Source organism: Varanus komodoensis, unplaced genomic scaffold, assembly GCF_004798865.1.
Source record: "Varanus komodoensis strain SLA01 unplaced genomic scaffold, ASM479886v1 scaffold9, whole genome shotgun sequence".
NCBI lineage: Eukaryota > Metazoa > Chordata > Lepidosauria > Squamata > Varanidae > Varanus > Varanus komodoensis.
Window position 1 is genome coordinate 38,143,604 of NW_025336598.1, and position 17,988 is coordinate 38,161,591.

The window sequence follows — 17,988 nt, forward strand, 5'->3', positions numbered from 1 at the left end:
TCAAGTATAAGATTCCAGGATTGTGCTTTGGCATGTTAGATAGAACGAGAAGATCTCTGGCATCTCACTGTCTGTCAGCATGGCTAGACTTGGACTTCGTGGGGCAATTGTTTGAACCAATGGTTTGACTATAACATTGCTGTTTTTCTGGTGGAAGCAGGAAACAGGTGGAAGCCAATTTCCTTTCCTCTGACATTCTCAAAATCTGCTTTGGATAGCTGAAAAACCTTCTGGAGCAGTTTTTAGAGTGGCATGGAAAGCTGTAGGGGAGAAGAGAGAGGAGAAAAAGCCCATCCTGCTTGCCAGTGTTCACTAGCATGTTAGGTTTAACCCCGTATGATGCAGCTCCCAATCTCACTCAACTAGCCCATCTAATGTTCTAGTGATTCCTTTCCTCTAGCCCTCTTAGTCCTTGGTCATACAAACCATACTGAACTAGCCAACAGACCTAAATATATAGTGTGACTGTTTTTGTTTTGGTGAATTTTGGTAAGCTGATCCTTCTAACAATTTCCTTGTGAATTGCTCACACTTTATTCAAAGCTGATGAGCAAGATGTTACATAACCTGAACATTGGTGTGCAAATAGTATCTTCAGTCCAGCAAGTTATGACCATCCTGTTGAATGCAAGTTAATTTGCTTCCAGTGGGAATTCTAGGTGCACCAATTATAGCTAGATTGTGGCACATGTGTTCATATGTGGCTTTGACAGAAGTTATGGCATAACACATAGTTTACTAGTTATAACAACACTTTAAAACACCAGGGATTACAACCAAAAGATTAAAGAGGTCACACTTCCTAGTAAATGCAGGATGAGCTCACGAGATAAAATGATATGCTGTGTAATGGGCTCTACAGCAGCTGCTTGGTAGCTGTTGATGCTGCTGAACGCTTTTGAGTATGGAAACCTTTTGTGTTACGAGCTGCACCAGCTGTCTTAGCTTGCATGGTCAGTGACACTTTTGCTATAAATAATAATGTTTGGATTGTATAACGAGCAAAGTAAGGGGGAAGGTGAAGTTACAGTGACATTTCACTGGCTGTAAGATTTCATAAAATGTCAGATTATTCAAAATGACCAAAACATGGTGTTACATCCTGTGGAAACACTTCTGTCATCATTCAGGGCTGGCTAGATGGAGCCTGGTAACATTTGGAGAGTCACACATTTCTTGCATTGTTGAAAAATAACTTGTCTTTGGGAAAACGTGGAGTGACTGCTTCATATAGTTATACAGTGTTGATGCACTACTTTTCCATGGTAATTCAGTCCACATATAGATTGGAGAAGATTAGAATTATAGTTTAACAATAGGAGATGGAAGTAGTTTTACACTGTGCAGTTATATTGTAGTTACATACTTATAAATAGTTGTATTGGGATTTCTATGGTAGATCCCTCTTCCCCAGCTTCAAGTATGGTTCTCAAGAGACCTTGTAGCATACATAAATGGAGGGAAAGAGGGGAAGTTGCAGTAGCATGAATCTACTTAGGACTGAAATGTCGGTTGTCGCATTTCATGTAATGAATGCATTTCCTGAAGTCTCCTGTGTTCTCTTTTTCTTCCTGACTTTTTAAAAATCAGCCTTTGATTTGCACATGCATATGCTACCTTTAAACTCTTGGCCAGATGTGTGTCATTGGGCAACCACACCCCCCTTTTTCAGAGGATAATCCTCCATTTGAGGAGCTGCCAGAGGACAGTCCTCTATTTTGAAGGCATTCTCTAAAGGGCTGTCCAGTCCAAGGCCCATAGAAAGATGAAGGACTCAGCAGGAAAAGCTGGATTCTGGAATCCCGCCAAAAGAACCTGGGTAGCAGTCTGCCCAAAGCTCATGGCTCACCGTGTCTAAGTCTTCCCCACTGTGGTGAGATTTCTATTTAAATTCTAAAAATATCTAAATTTGTATCTATACATATACATTTGCATGTGCATTTTTATGCAGACACATATCCTCTTTTTTGGTAATTGACAAGTAGGTACCCCATGTGTGTGTCAACAGTTCAGGGCAAAGAAATTATACCGCCTCCAACACATGACAGAGTACAGAACTGCTACCACCATCACCAAAAGCTGACAAACCAGTGTGTTTTATTGGTGTTTGCCATTTTAAAAATTCAGAACTTCACTAACTCTAATAAAGGTAGAAAGTCATCACTTGTCATTTACACATTGCAAATAATAAGCCTGTGTGGCTAATTGTACAAGGTAATGTGTACACTGGTTAAAAATAATTAAATTCATACTGGTGTTCAGAAGGGGGTAATGAAGATACGCTGTAAAATAACAAGTTACTTTTTATTATTACATTTCATTTCTATTCCACCTTTCTTCCTCTTGCAAGGAACCCCATGAGGCTTCCAAAGTTCTCTTTTCCATTATCCTCACAACAACCCTGTGAGGTAGGCTAGCCTGAGAGGCAGTGACTGGTCCAAAGTCACCCACTGGGCTTCACAGCTGAATGGGGACTAGAACCCAGCTCTCCTGAATTCCAGTCCAGTACTCTTAAACACTATACCACACTGGCTCTCTTATCTTGGTTGAGAAGAGATAATGACAGCATTGCATGTTCTTTGCTCATTTATTCCTTAAATATTGAAAGCTACACTGAGAACATTTTGCACTGATTTTAAACTCTTTGGTTCATGGGAAACATGGAACAACTAATTCACCTAGAAAGTTAGTCTGGAGATATGCATTGCACTTCATCATTGTGCATATTAAAAGGAGAAGACAGCCGTAAGAAAAATGCCAATACCTGTATTTGGGTAGTCTTTTTTCCCCCCAACCTGAAGATTATAAAAAAGAGTTCAAGTTTTCTTTTCTCTGAACTCTTCATCAGACTAGGTGGTTAACAAGCAAAGAAACAGGGTGGGGAAAGAGAAGATAGTGGCTGATGTTCTAAAGCCTTGGAGTCTACATTTAGCCGCAATGTTAAGACGGAGTGTGGGAGGAGGATGGAGCATTCTAATTAGGCTCTCTCAAGTGAAGTTATGGTTTTAAATTCCATCTCAGACTATCTCTGGCAGTGCTGGGTTGAAGAAACAAATGCTAATTCTATATATTTGAAAATGTTCACCTGTTACTTGGAACAGTCTCTATTCTTTAGGCAAAACACGCAGTGTTTGTAGGAGGAATACAGAAGCAGTATATATACTTGAAACACTTAACAATGATTTGACAATGCTTCCTGCATCTGATGGAGTGGAATATAGTCCATAACAACTTCAACCAGAATAAGTGTGTTTGTCATGGGGCCTCAAGAGTCATTGTTTTGCTGCAGTAGGCCAACCTGCTTGTCCTTGTAGACCCAGGGACAGCTGAAGGATGGAAGTAGGAAAACATTGGCTCAATAGAGAAAAATAATTGCAAGTTGCCAGTTTGATCCATGAGAGCTGGAAATCCAAAACCGATAAGATTGTAATGGTAACAAGGCCATGCAAAATAGTGAATTTACCAGGCCTTTTCTTTGCCCAGCTAGTACTATTTTAAGAAGTCTCCTATAGTCCCAGGAAAGATAGTCAACTGCTGCTGCATCTGACCTAGCAATCGATCAGACTTTGGCAAAGATTTTACAAGTCATCCCAATTTAGCAAGGGAGATTGGTGGAAAATGGTGGAGATATGCATCCACATCCCTATTGCAGTGCTAATCTAGGATGTATGAAGTGAATGGCTGTGTGTTTTGATATGGGTAGAACTGGATCAGGGATATTTATTCATGCAACCATCACAACAACAACAAAAGTATTTTTGATTCTGCAGCATGTTTCTGAACATAAATGTAAACTAGCTGACATTTGTGTTTATTAAATAATACAGAATTTTGATTCAGCCACTAAAAAAACCATTAATGAGCATGATGCAGCTGTTTTACCAATGATTTAAAAATATTTTAAACCATTAAATCTTATTCCTTAATAGTACCATCTAATTGTAGCTCCTTAAATAGCCAGTAACATTGAATGCATCAATCAATAGAGAGGTTCAAAATGCATATACAAAATAATAATTTTAAAAGGCCTGCTAATTTATTTAATGGGTTTCAAGGTAAGCTTCCTTTTTAATTAAAAGCAAATGCTTGCTACGTGTGGATGAGGGTCATTTTCCGCATGCCACAGCACTAAGCAAACATGAATTTGCTGCTATGCATAAGATGGCAGGCAGCCCAACACAAAGCTGGCTGGACTATTCACTCGTATAGTGCTGATGCTATCTTTTCCACAGACAGGGAAATTCTGCACCTGGCCCTGTCCATTCACTATTATATATATATTAAAAGAGTAGAGTATTATCTGTGGTCTACCCCAGTGTCTGTGCAAGAATTGTGAAGAAACTGAACAGTAACAGTTCATGGTTCTTTCAAGCAAACTGGAATAAGCTATAGAATGCTGCAATAGGGCACACAGTGGTATCAGTTTTCTATGTCTGATAGCCAAATGCATTTGTAATAGAGGAACAAAAGAAAGATCAAGAGCAATCGTGACATCTGTTAATACCATGCAAAGTTATTACAACTTGCAGTGTCATCCTAAGGCTGTCAGAGGAAGGAATTACTAAAGGAACAAGGGGAAATGAAAAACAAAAACAGCCACACCTTTTTCCACAGAAGGAGAACCCAAATTGCCAGTCCTGTTTACAACTGACATGGGAAACAGCAGTGCAACAACAGCCATGACAACAAAAGTTAAATTTTACTTTTCAGCCTGCAAAAGAACAAAACAAAGCACATAATTTACAAATGAGTGGATTAGAGCAAAGCTGTGATCTATCATGTTACTCTATCAGTTATTTCAGCAATAAACCATACCGCCTTATTCAGCTGTTTACTCCTGGTTACATCAATATTATATGAGGAACAGGAATTATGGCTGCATGAAGGTTATAGAATATATCCCAGAGGACCAGAACTTCAGCTGATGGTTTGTAGTATGCTTCACTTAACTACATTGCCTAAGGAAAATGAGAGGCACTTCCAATCACCAAGCATTTTGGCTTAAATGGAGTAATGCATATAAGGTAACCACATGAAAATGGAATAGAAGTGTGTAGATGCACAATGCAAATTCGAATATGAAGATTTAGATAAGCTGGAGCTCAGTTTTTACTTAAGAGATTTACCATATTTCACTAGATCGATAGCTAATTCCAGGCCAGCTGATTACTTGGTTCTTACTATTTTGCTTCCAGTATCACCACTTGTTAAAATTACATGAGTTCTCACAACTGGTCTGAATGAAGCATAGAGTAAAAATATGACCTCTGTGCAAGAAAGGACAGAAGTTCAGGGCATTACATTTGCCTCCCAAAGGGTTGCAGTGCACAATTCAAGAGCTGTACTCCAAGGTCACCAAAGATGGCTGGGTGCAACTTTCCTACATGATTTGCCAGTCAGTTGAGCTCGTTCTCTTTGATGTTGGAAGAAATTCTGAGGCATGCCTGAAATCACACACAATTCATTGACAAGTCTAAGATACTGTTATCGCAAGTGGCCACTGGGCCACGTGTTTCTTCCTGGTCCAATTCTGACTCCATTAAAACTCGTAGTTTTGACTTTTAAATCCCTTCACAGCTTGGGAACTGCAGACTACCTGTCTCCACAAGGTGCCTACTCAGATTACCAGGTCAATATCAGGAGCCTTGTCCATGTGTTCCCAGCAGGGGAGGGGGAGGGCAGCTACTGAGGAAAGGGCTTTTTCAGCCGTAGTGCCATGACTCTGGAGTACTGTTTCCAGAGAGCCACCGACCCTAACCTTATTCAGACACAGAAAGGGCATTTCAACCTATGCAGGACACAGGAAAGCACACACACTCCCTACCTGCAGTGTCTCCATCCCTTCCTGCTCCACTTGGGCCTTCCAGTGTTGAACTGGTAGGTCTGAAGGGTGCTTCTCTGCTGGATGTGCTTATAAACTTCCCTTTGGCCAGGAACCCTATTTTCTTTTTCATGGTCTGTATGCATCACATATAGAGGCTCTGTGCCTATACAGTGCCTGAAGTCAGGAAAAAATTCCTAGCTAAGCTCAGTATCTTTGGTGGGAGGTACACCCTCTCCCCGCCCTGGTATAAATAGGTGGGGCTGCTGCCATTTTCCCCAGGTCGTCGTTGACTGCCATTTTGCATGCCTTGGCTTTCCTAGCTTCATCTCTCACCTCAAAACTGATGCTTTCTAGAACTCCTCTAGCTTTCTAACTCATATCTACATTCCTAGATTCCTTATTCTTCATATTACCTCAACTTCCCTCTCAGTTTTTCTCATATCTCTATGCCTCTTTCCCCCCACAACAAACAAATCAACAAACTCCTTCTATCGCCTTCTTTCCTCAGCTTTCTTCTCCTCTTTCTTCTTGATGGCTCTCAAAGCAGCATTCTGAGAATGTGTTCTGAGATGGACATTGATTTTGTCTTTTCTGCCTCAGTGAAGACCACCAGATGGACTCCTGCCCTCACCTGGCATGCCTGAAAGAAGCAGGCCTGGTGTCTAAAAATGGTGATATGGAGCTGGCGGTGAGCCCACATTATTGCAGGGAGACTTCTGAGCATGTTCAGCTGAACACAGAGAACACTTTGGGCTTTCCCACTGCCCCCAAAAGTAATAATGGTGTAACAGCAATCCGATTTTCTGTCCCACCATTGTTGGGCCGCACCAGTCCAAGGGCCACTGTGGCCAAGGCACTGGATTTAACACCCAAGCAGCACATTAGGGTGGAAGAGAGTTCATTAAAGCATCGAGAAGGGGAGAGGGGATTGGGGTACTGAAAGAAAAGGGAAAAAGTAAGTGCATGGCAGCAAAAGTATCAAATGTCAGCATATTACAATAGCCAGATCCTGATCACATAATACAGAGGGAAAATAATAAAGCTCGCCCTGAGCAACAATTTACAGATCCCACCCCCCCCCCCGCCACACACACACACCATCCCTGAAAGTAGAAGTTTCAGGTTGACCACTTGTATTTAGAGTTAACCCTTCTCAGGCCTTTGCTACAACTCATTGTTTGTGTAGTTGGGTTGGAACTGGAACTGCAATGCAGAGGACTTCTCTTCAGGCCTCCCACCAATCTGCTATGACCTTATCCAGCATACTCCATTTCATTTGCCCCCCTGCCCCAATCCAGCAGAAACCTAGCTTTCTGTGGCCACTGGACAGGCTCATGGGGCTCTTACTGATTTCCACCATCGCTTAGGTAGGTCTCTGTTCCCATTTTATTTGTTTGTTTGTTTGTTTGTTTGTTTGGTATGTCTTGCAAACGTCAGTGTACCCACAAGCCTTCTGAAATCTTTCTGTTGTGAATGTATGGTGCTGTTTTTGCTGCATAAAGAATGGATTCGCTTACTGATGGCTGGCATTGCTGTGAAATAAGTTTCGGTTGGTGCTGAACAGTTTGGATTTAAGGAATTATCAGTCCCTACTTATCCCTTGTATGCAGTCTTTTAGGCAAGTGTGCTCTCCCTGAAAGCCATTTTGTGGTGGTGCCCAAGAAAAATGTTCATATTGCCAAATGTGCCCACAACTGAAGAAGGATGAATAGTTCTGTGATACGGAATTTTGAAATTCAGTGCCCTGGGCCTCTGACTTTTGGTTTCTGGGCTGAGCTGGTAGGGCTGCTAGTATACAGGCAGCATGAGTACGTTAAGATAATCTGCTTTAGTCTTAAAATGGAGAGATGATTCATCTGACTCTAGCACTCCAGTGAGATCAGGTGATCTTGACAAATGCAACACCTACATTGTTGAATTTATCTTGCATTTCTGTTCAGATTCTACTCATGCAGGCATGTGAGTGAAGGTAATGCAAATCAGTTGCTGTTGCATTCCACCTTTTCCTTTTTCAAGGAATCCAGCTGGCTACATGATCTTTCTTCTCGGCATTTTATTCGCACAACAACAACCCTGTGAGGTAGGCGAGGCTGAGAGTCTGTGACTGGCCCAAAGTCACTCAGTGAGGTTCATGGTCAAGTGGGGACTAGAACTCAGTTCTGAGTCCCAGCCCAGCACTCTGACCCCTACACTAATACTGGCTGTTTTGTTCAGGAATTGGTGTGTGATGTGGCTTATAATCCCTGCATTCTGTACTAAGAGCAGCGCATCACAGAACTCCACTTTATCAATAGTGGCTTTCAAATGACCTTGCCATTTGTATTTACACTGTGAAAAACACCTAAAGACCTCAATGTTTGGGAAGAGCATCAGCAAAGAGGAGCATGGAGTCTCCCTTAACGATTGTTTCACACTCCACAGAAATATTGGTAATTAACTGGTTTATTAGTTAGGGACATACGTATCCATTCTCCTAGCAGGGGTCTCCAGGCCAGGCCTGCAGCATGGTTACTCCCAGTGAAGGAAGGGAGGCTCACCTTTGGAGGCCAAGATATTCTTAGGGGCACAGTATACTGTCGGTTCCTTGTGCCTGAATGCAATATATGATCTTGTATTCTTTTCACTGGAAAGCATCTCTGGTGAATGTAACACATGGTTTCACTGTTGTACTGATGTTATCTTAACATAAATAATTTAAAAAGCAAACAACAAGAAGTTTTGGCTGTAAACTTTAATTATGACTGAGCAAAATTGTCAGAGCTTTAGTCAGCCTACACAGTCCCATGGGCTGGCATTTTATGACACATTGGAGCCATGTATCTTTCAGTGCTCACCAGCAGCTGGGAAAGTGCATTCCCAATAATGGGCTGAGCTCCAGCCTGAATTCCAGGAGTGGGAAGAGACTGGGGGTGGGGGGGTGGCCACCTTTGTGACAGCCTCCTAAGCCAGGGCATGGTCCAGCTAAATGGGAGCAGGGAGAGCAAATGGGGCATGTTGTCCTCCCTGCAAACACACATGCACTCCACTACTGAAGCTGGTTGAGGACAAATTATGAGGAGGTGACCATTTGAAAGGTAAAGTGCCTGTATGGAAAGTGGTAAGAAGAGCCCTGCTGGATCAGACCCTATCTTGGTCAAGGGTTCTGTTCATGCAGCAGGTATTAGATGCCAGTGGGCAAAATTTGCATACCCCAAATGAACCCATCTTCTAATAGCCCTGGGATTTGTTTTTTTAAAGATAGCCTTCATACCCTGCTTTGTTTGTAAATGGTACATAACTTCACAAGCCATTCCATCCATTAGTTCAGTTCTTAGACTTGTAATAAACATCAAATTGCATCTGATGTTTTGAGCTGGGATCAAATCCTGCAGAGATCCCCCCAATTTGTCCCCTTGCAGCATTACACACATACTTGATTCCACCAGAGATCACACTCATGTGATCTTCATGACATGGTGCAGGTGTTAAGACTTTATTCCTTGGAGGGTGTGGTTGGAAGGGCACCCACCTACACCTTTGTTTATATGGTGCTCTCTGCTAGTTATGTACAGAGGGTGAAACTGGATTCAGCCTAGTAAGAGCCTGCAAACATGTCCAGCACATTTTATTTGTTTAATCCTCCTGATCTCGCTCAACCTCACTTTGTCAATACTCGGTGGAGGGGGGGGGGGAGGTACTTTGGACCCAAACATATCGCATAATTTAAAATGCTCCTGTCCACACCTTAAATTTGGAAACTGAATTCATCATTCAAATGTTTATGAAGTCACCACATGCTTGTACTCCGTCTTAAACTATGGATGAACCATTCTGCATCTGTCTTAAAGTGTCGTAGAAATACTGTGGTGTCACTCAAATGTGTGTCTCATCTCTGCAATTAACCCCAAGCTTCTAGGCTGTAGGTAAGTGCTATTTTTAAAGGCAAGGTCAACAGAGAAAAGGTATAGTCATTGATGATCAGGAATGATTTAAAACAAATAAGGGACAGTATGCTGAGCAATGGTTGCTGTTTGTGTGGTTTCTGTGCATGTACATCAGCTTCCTGATCAGCTGTGCTCAGGTGGACTGTTCTCTATACCAGGCAAAAATCACCTGCACTGAAGTATTCTATGATCCTGTTATTTGACATTAAAAGGCTTGCCGAAGTCTGCCTTGGCAAATCATGTTCAGATTAGATTTCAGCTGGGGATTTACTGGCTTTCTGCATGCATTCTTTTTTAATTCATTTTTATTGTCAAGTTCAAAAAGTTAAAAAAGCAAAAATGAAAAGGTAAAATGAAATAAAGTGTTAGAGTTTTTTTTCCATGAAATGAGAGTGAATCTATTATGCTGAATATTTTGTTTACATTCTGCTTTTGTTCTGCCACCATTCCTTACCACTGCATTACAACAGTTCTCATGAAAAAAATGCACAGGCCTGTATGGGAAATAAACTCACACAGCTTCACTGGTGCAACCCAAATGAAAATGCCACAACTACACCACTGATCTACATCATCAGACTATAGTGGCAACCTTTGGCCACCCTTATGAAGCCAACCTGGGATTCATCTTGAATGGGTCTGTTGCTTTATGAAGGGTAATTTTGTCATGCCTCCTGTAATCTGTGTCCAGATCTCTGTCTGCAAGTGACAGTGGAGCTGCAGCAGAAGGTCTGTATATGCTGGAATAACCGTAAGACTGGGACATCCTGGAAGACCTCTGTGAGTATGAAACTGAGATACCTAACTCAGGTGTGCATAAAATTTCTTTCTGGCACTATTAAGCAGCAGCTAGCATCAGTTCCTTCCTGAGTCTAGAAGTAAATGTCTAGAAGTAAAAAACTACATTTTTAAAAAAGTCAGCTTGGTGGGCAGGGAGCCAAGAACCCACCTGATGCAGTTTTGATTTTTAAAAATGCTTCAGAAGTGGGCAATTCTCCTGGAATGCTGTAGACCAGAGCAACAGTTCTGTGCCCTCTGCATCTGCACTTTATTTCCATGTTTCATCTGCCTCCAAGATGTGGACCAATTTGGAAGGCCAAATGGGGAACCCCATTCTGATGGGCCAGCCCAGTGAATCTTCCCAGCCATTGGCAGAAGGCTTCTGTAAACCAGCCAGAGCAGAGAGGCTAGATTTCTCTCTAGGAAAATATGTGGAGTGCCTCCCTTCCCCACTGCTCAATAGGTCAGCCCAAATTATTTTTCTACATGACAAGCTGCAGTAACAACATCATTCTGCAAATCATAACTTTAGATGAGTTGATGCGCTCAGTTTTGGTTTTGGTTAGAAACCAAACTAATGACGAGTATGTGCTACTTTCCTTTCCTTTGTGGGGTATGAACAGGTGGTCTTCCAGAGGGTCACTATGTATATTTAGTATCTGAAACTTGATCGAGGCTGAATCTGATTGGCTGCCCCAACCACATGATAATCTAGGAGCTGATGCACCAGACTAATACTGCTTTTGCCCAGCGTTTCTCAGGAGGGAAGACAGTTGGAGAGGCTTTGCTGCTAAGAAATTTATTTAAATATTGCTGGTAAGCCCCCCCACTCATTTTTTAAAAGAAAACTTTTATATTTTGTTTTCTGTGTTGCTGATATTGGCCAAACTAGTTGTTTGTTTCTTCAAGGGCTTTGTGACCTGTTGGGCCCCTAGCTGCATAAGAGCTAATGAATATTTCTTTTGTTTTTGTTTTTGTTTTTCAGTGCTTGCTTATGCTACTCAGTGAGATGTGTCTGTACTGAGTTCGATAAGTTTTTACCAAAGGGGAAATGAGATAATGATCTGTGGTTTCAGGATGTCTAGTGCAGAAACTAGGAAGATCAGTGGAATCTGGGTGATCCAGTCTAAATGGCTCTGGCCTCCTCTGCCCTTCGAGCTTTGGCCAGTTTTGTTCATAAAACGGGCACTTTCATTTCAAATCTCATTTCATTTCAACTTGTCTGAACAAAATTGGCTCTAGGAAGAGACTGAGTCTAAAGAGCCTATATTTAACCCACAGTACTGGACTGCCACTTGCCTCAGAAGGAATTGCAGTTTAGCTAGCTAAACAAATCGAGCCAATCAGTCTGAGGTATTAGCTTTCAAGGCAAATATCTTTGAACTAGGAAGCAGCTGTCGCAAACCTTCATCTCTTTGCCTGCATTAGAAATGGGCTGCCACTTCTCACAGCAAGTCCAGAGCATTGCAGAAGCCCCTGGACAAAATTTGGTCCAGTTCATTCATTTTGTCTATGCACCCCCGGATACAAGTGTTTTGATATTTTCTAGGTCTGACCTGAAAACAAATATACAAAGAAAAGAATTACTGACGCAGACAGAGGGAGCATCCATACATGCCTATGGTGGGAAGAGAGAAGTTAACTTCATTGACTTAAGGTCATTTGAAATGCATTGTTGTGATTTAGTGTTTCTCTGTGTATCCAAATGATGTTATAAGACATTTGCAAAGACCTCAAACATTCATAGTCTACTGGCTGCTAATTAAACTTGTTTAAGCAATTTCTGTAGATTGTCCAAAAGATGAGGGAGAGAACCAACAATTCTTATTTAGAAAAGCTTCCCTAGTCAGTCTCCTAAAGGTGAATCTGCTCACAAGAGGTGGCTAGGCAAGTTTTTTAAAGCAGTTTTGGAGCATAACTGGAAAAGATAATTCATCACTTTTTAATGCCCATATTTTAAATATTTACCAAGAATCTCTGACTGCGGTACCATTCTAACATTACATCGTCTGACATTGTATTGGCACAACAGTTGGCACAACACATCCTAAGCACTTACATGCACGTTGCCAGTGAGAATGCTCAAAGCATTCTGGCAGCAGTTCCTGGGAACAGAACTTCATATGATATTTCCACCCAAGAAAGATTAATAGGGCTTAAGCATTGCAAATGTTTGGCCTTGTGGTGGAAGCCACTGCCAGGAAAGAGGTTTCAGTTCTCTCCCTCCTCTTAAGAAGGTCTTGCATGAAGGCTCAATGCATAATACACAAGATGCATGCTTCTGGGTTGTAGCTCATGTGTATTTTCATAGTGCAATCATATGTGTTACTGGGGATGCCCTGTTTGACCACTCCAGAAATCTATTTCATAGCAGAATCTTCCTGATTTTGCACATTGCAGCTATCTTAAGGAAAAGATAATAGGTGCATATAATAATTTAGATATTTTTGGTTTATATATGCATTTTCCTGGCATCCTAATAGATAAGAGCAAGATCCCTATCACATTGATTGTGGTGCCATGGTGCCTGTTGGCACCTCCAATTGTATCCCCAAGGGCATACCCAACAGCATGTGTGTGAGCATCCAAACATAATTATCTTTCATTTGTTCAGACATGTAAATGATTTGTACTCATGTGAATATGCGTAGCAATTGTGTATGGACTTCCACCAAACCAGGCCAGCTACCCAAATAAGTATTTATTTGAAGGCAGCATCTGTATGCCACCTGTTCAAATACTGAAGGTATTTTATGATCCTCAGTTCTCCACATGCTAGGAAGTGAGTGTTGATCCTTCCAAAATTGTAATATCAGCCCGTTAGCTGTTAAAGGGCACAGAGAATCCATTGCAGGTAAATAAAGGACTGTGTATAACAGTGAATGTTAAAAACTGTTCTAAAACCAAATGTATCAATGCAATTACCTCATTTCCAAAAACAAAAACAAAAAACTATGGAAATCACCAAAATGTGCTTGAATGAAGCAATGGCTGTATTGTGCTGACAGCAACTTCCCAGATTTGGCAGTTTTGTATGAATTAGACATTCTTGTTTTGAATGAACATTGATGAAAAAAAGTCCAAGATCCATAGATGCAATGGGTAGATGCCAAAGCAGTGGTCCCTAATTAGGGTTTTTTGTGGTAGAAGCTGCAGCACCTTTTCCAATTTCCAAATGTAACCAAAAAGTTTTAAAACACTGGGACGTGAGCCAAGCACCACTACAGCAAGATTGTCATGTTACACATAAAGAACATATCAGGATGATGGTGGTGGTGGTGGCGGCGGCTGGGTTATAATCCAGACAGTGTGAAAGCAGTATGCCATGATCCAACTTATCTTAGTGGCAAAAAATATGCATGACTGAAGAATGTAAGGAGGGTAGTATTACTTCAGTTAAACTGGTTGTCCAGGCTATGCCATATATTGATAATGGAAAAATGGCAAGTTATATCACCTCAGGGATTAATCACAGACAGTTACATTTTAAAACAGGTCATATTCTTCTATTTATTTTTTGAAAGACTGTGGGTAGTTTTATGGTTTGGCAAATGGAACTATTGGAGCTGGTAAAATATTTTGCAATATTGTAAATAGTTATAATGATGTGAATTGTTTCATTTCTGCCCTCTCTGTATTTCCAGTGAACATGATTCTATAAGTGAACATGCAGTTTAAAAACTCTCTCACACATACATTAAAACTGTGCCCTGATGCATGCTTAGGCCAGCTTTGATTGTGTATAGTGTACAGAGTTAGTCCATCAGACTGATGTTCTTTTTTCACCTGTTTTGTGGCCAGTGAGTAGGTGACAGGCACTCTGCAAAGATGGCGGACGAGGAGGAATATGATGAAGTTGTGGAGGTAAGACCCCCCAAATATTCCACTGACTTCTTCCTTTGTCTTGAGCAATACGGATTTACTCATGACTGAGAAGAAATAGCAGCAACTAACAGCAAGCCAGGAGCTTCTGAAATGTGAGTGTCCTCAGATTTGATGTCCTGACTGGCTAGTTATAGAAACAGATATCATCTCTATGGTTGACCTCCTGCAGCTGCTGAGTATTCTTGGCCAAGTCCCAGTACACTGAGTAGTCAAAATGTATGAAAGCAATGCAGCACTTACATTCATCTTTCTTCCCTCACTTGCCCTCATCCTTCAGTTAAACATGCTCTGTAAATAACATGAAGAATGCAACTGCATTATTATTACAAAAGGGGACCTTAAGAGCAATGCAGTCTTTATGGTCTTGGCTCTTAAACAAGGCCTGTAGTAGTGGTAGAAGGTTTTTGTTTGTTTTTTCCAATTCCTATTCAAACATGGCATCCAGGAAGTTCTCAAAAGTCCTTGTGCAAGCCCACTGTAAACAGTGGTGCTACTCCAGTGGATGGATTTGGAGAAAAGGATGTACATCAGTGGTAGAGGCCATGCTTTGTGTATAAAAGCTTGCCAATTCCATGCCTCGCATTTCCAGGTAAAGGTGGGAAAGACCCTTGCTTGACACCCTGGAGTACCATTGCCCCTAGAGTTTGCCGGTTCACACTAGAAGGAGCAATGTTCTGACTCAGCAGAAGAAAGCTTCCATGTGGCTTTGACTCAATGACATTTGACATATGAACTGCCCACAGCATGGGTACTTCTTCTTACAGGGCAACCTTCTACCACAGAAAGCCACTTGTGCAGCCTGTGCAGTTTGTACTGGCCTTGCACATGAGCAGGATCCAATCATGGATTGTGCCCCCATGATTGATTATCACTGGTGTACAAGCCCAGTGTGCAAGGCAACACCTAGTTCTGCACATTGTCTTCAGGATTGCGTGTTGCATAAGGATTCGACAATCTTGGACAGCAGAGCTCAATTTTACTGGAGTCTAAAGTATTGATAACAAATGTTGCAATGTCTAACCCAAAAATTTTTGTTTTATCATGGTGGCAAGAGCTGTCATACTATTTTATACATTAATACCCACCATGTCTACTATTCATGCCCATTCTCTCATCACAGTCTGTTTTTCATTAGATTCATAATTGTTTTATATTTCACAGTGTCATTTTCGTTTGACTTTGAATAATGCTGTGTGTAGTTGTTTCTCCAGATGTCTGTCTTCTTTTTCTTTCTTTATTGGATAGTCATTGCATTTATAATCACAATGGCCACAGTTGCGTCTGGTATTAGTTTAAATCTATTTAGCTCAGAAACATTAAAATAGCTTTAATTTTGATCAGTGCTTGCCAATTATACATTACACTCATGTTTTAACTATATGAGAGAGATTTATGCTCAGAAACAAATTTAAAGTTTTGCTGAGCAAAGAACTATTTTCTCATAAGGCATCAAAATGGGACTTTAAGGGACATTCAATAGAGGACTCCCAAAAATAGCCTGGACATTTAACCTTGGGACATCTGCTTGCACTGCCCTGTAGGTGAGGGCATTGCAGATCAGAGCTAGGCAACCAGTTTTGCAGGGAGCATGGCGGCAGTGCCAATTTTAATTTGGTCAGTAGGCCACAAGGAATCACATTTGTTGCTAGGAGTGACTTGTTGTGACATGCCCTCTTGTTGCCACATGAGTTCTTTCTCACTGTCTTTCTGATACACGTGTATGCGCGCGCGCACACACACACAGTACCTGTGGTCATTTATGAACAGCACACTTCACACATGCGTGCTCAGTCAAGCTCTCTTCCACACCTCCTCTTACTTTCTCTTTTGCTCTCTTTTGTGCTGGCACACTTGTAGACATGTGTGCTCTCACCGTTGCACGTGCCTACACCCCACTGGCAGCCAGTGAGAAAAGATACCTCCCCGTGTTCTTCCCATCCAGGCAAGAAATGGCAAGTAAAGCCTTGGAAGCAAGAGTGTCTTCTTCAACAAAATTCTTTGTGAAAATGGCAGTTTATGTTGACAATAGAGAACTCTGCCTGAAGATTGCCAACTTTTCCTGAGGGTTTACTTTTGTTTGATGTGCCCCATTGATATGGAAATGAGTAAACATCAGGCCATGTGCTCGAGATGTTTCCTTCTCTACTGTATGTCCTACTAAATTGGGCATACTTTACTCTGTAAAAGGGACAACATATATAGTCCAACAGATACGGTTCTGGGCTCACCTATGAAATCCTTATTTACAAATTAATGGGTTTAGGCAGGTTCTGTCTGTTGACTTCAGCTCTGCATCAGCAAAATGGGGATAATAATATCATAGTGTACAAGGGGGATGTGAAAATAAAGTATACTCACTCATGTGTCAACTATGGTAACATCATATATGCCTCCAGAGTAGATGATGTAGTTAATGACGTGAGTATCTCCATAATCCTTGATGATCTCTCACTCTTGTGACAATGAGTGTAGTCTAAAATTGGAACACACTTTGGGGATGTTGGTAATGCAAATATCTGTGGAAATCAGCATAAGATGGGGGTGGTCACTACAGGTAGTAATAATAATTTGCAATCTGTGTTAAATACATTAGTTTGAACAATCTCAAAGATTAAAGTAAGCTAAGACAATGGCAGGTGGTGACACCTGTCCAAATTGTATGCCGGAGGATAGGTGTATTTATTTAAAAGTTTACATACAACTTAAAAAGAGATATACCAAAGGAGTATATAATAAAAGTTACATATACAAATAGATATAATTTTAACAAAATATCCATTTTAACATACACATAACCAAAACAGTAACTAGCAATATATTTAATTAATAGTAACAGGTAGGAAGAAGCCTGAGTAAAAGCAAAACAAAGCATATTTAGCATGCACCTAAAACTGGCAAGCAGCAAAAAAGGGCTTAGCAAGTGCTTGGTTGAACACCTTCTGTAGGTGGTGGCTGCATATCTGCAAGATCATATTTATACCCAGAGCTTCAAATACAAATGGCCTAGTTTGTAGGTTCTAGACAAATTTTGTAGCATCACTGGCTAGATCAGAGTTTTGGCTTGTGTTGTTCCAAGTATAATCACTGTTAAGTTCACCTGTAGTTAATTGATGATAAAGCTCTTGAAGTTAATTCCTGGCCTGATAGCAATCACTGAGAAATGCAAACTGCTTATTGTCAGCAACAGTGTCAAAAAATGCCAGCCTCGACAAGATACTCAAGCTTTTCTAAACCACCTGGGAAGGGAACTTGCAAAGCTAAGGAGTATGTCTTGATACTGACCTGTACATAAAATATGGCTTAATGATGCACAAGCAACCAATGTTATTGAAACAGGTATTCTACACAAATTCTTTGTTTCATGTCATAGTAGTAGATGCTAAAATCTAATACCAATTTACACGAACTAAGGCCCATGTAGTACATTCCTAGCAGGATGGACTTTGCTGTAAAAACAGCATAGTTGGCAAAAGGTATCTGTCTGTAAATTAAACAGATTTCTAGTTCTTTTATGTTATGGTATTTAACTTCCACAACAAAACAATCAAAGATAGGGCTATGAGTCAGTCTTCAGTT

General features: G+C 41.0%; 1 protein-coding gene across 1 annotated transcript in view; it reads left to right on the forward strand.

Moving 5' to 3' along the window:
• Nucleotides 1–11,260: 11,260 nt before the first annotated feature.
• Nucleotides 11,261–17,988, forward strand: part of LOC123017171 (nebulin-like) — a gene marked incomplete at its 3' end in the record, with an annotated part of 76,603 nt that continues 69,875 nt past the window's right edge. Inside the window, exons 1-3 of the mRNA XM_044418326.1 lie at nucleotides 11,261–11,343; nucleotides 12,077–12,184; nucleotides 14,329–14,391. Coding sequence (XP_044274261.1) covers nucleotides 14,356–14,391 — 36 coding nt within the window. The remainder of the gene's footprint in view (nucleotides 11,344–12,076; nucleotides 12,185–14,328; nucleotides 14,392–17,988) is intronic.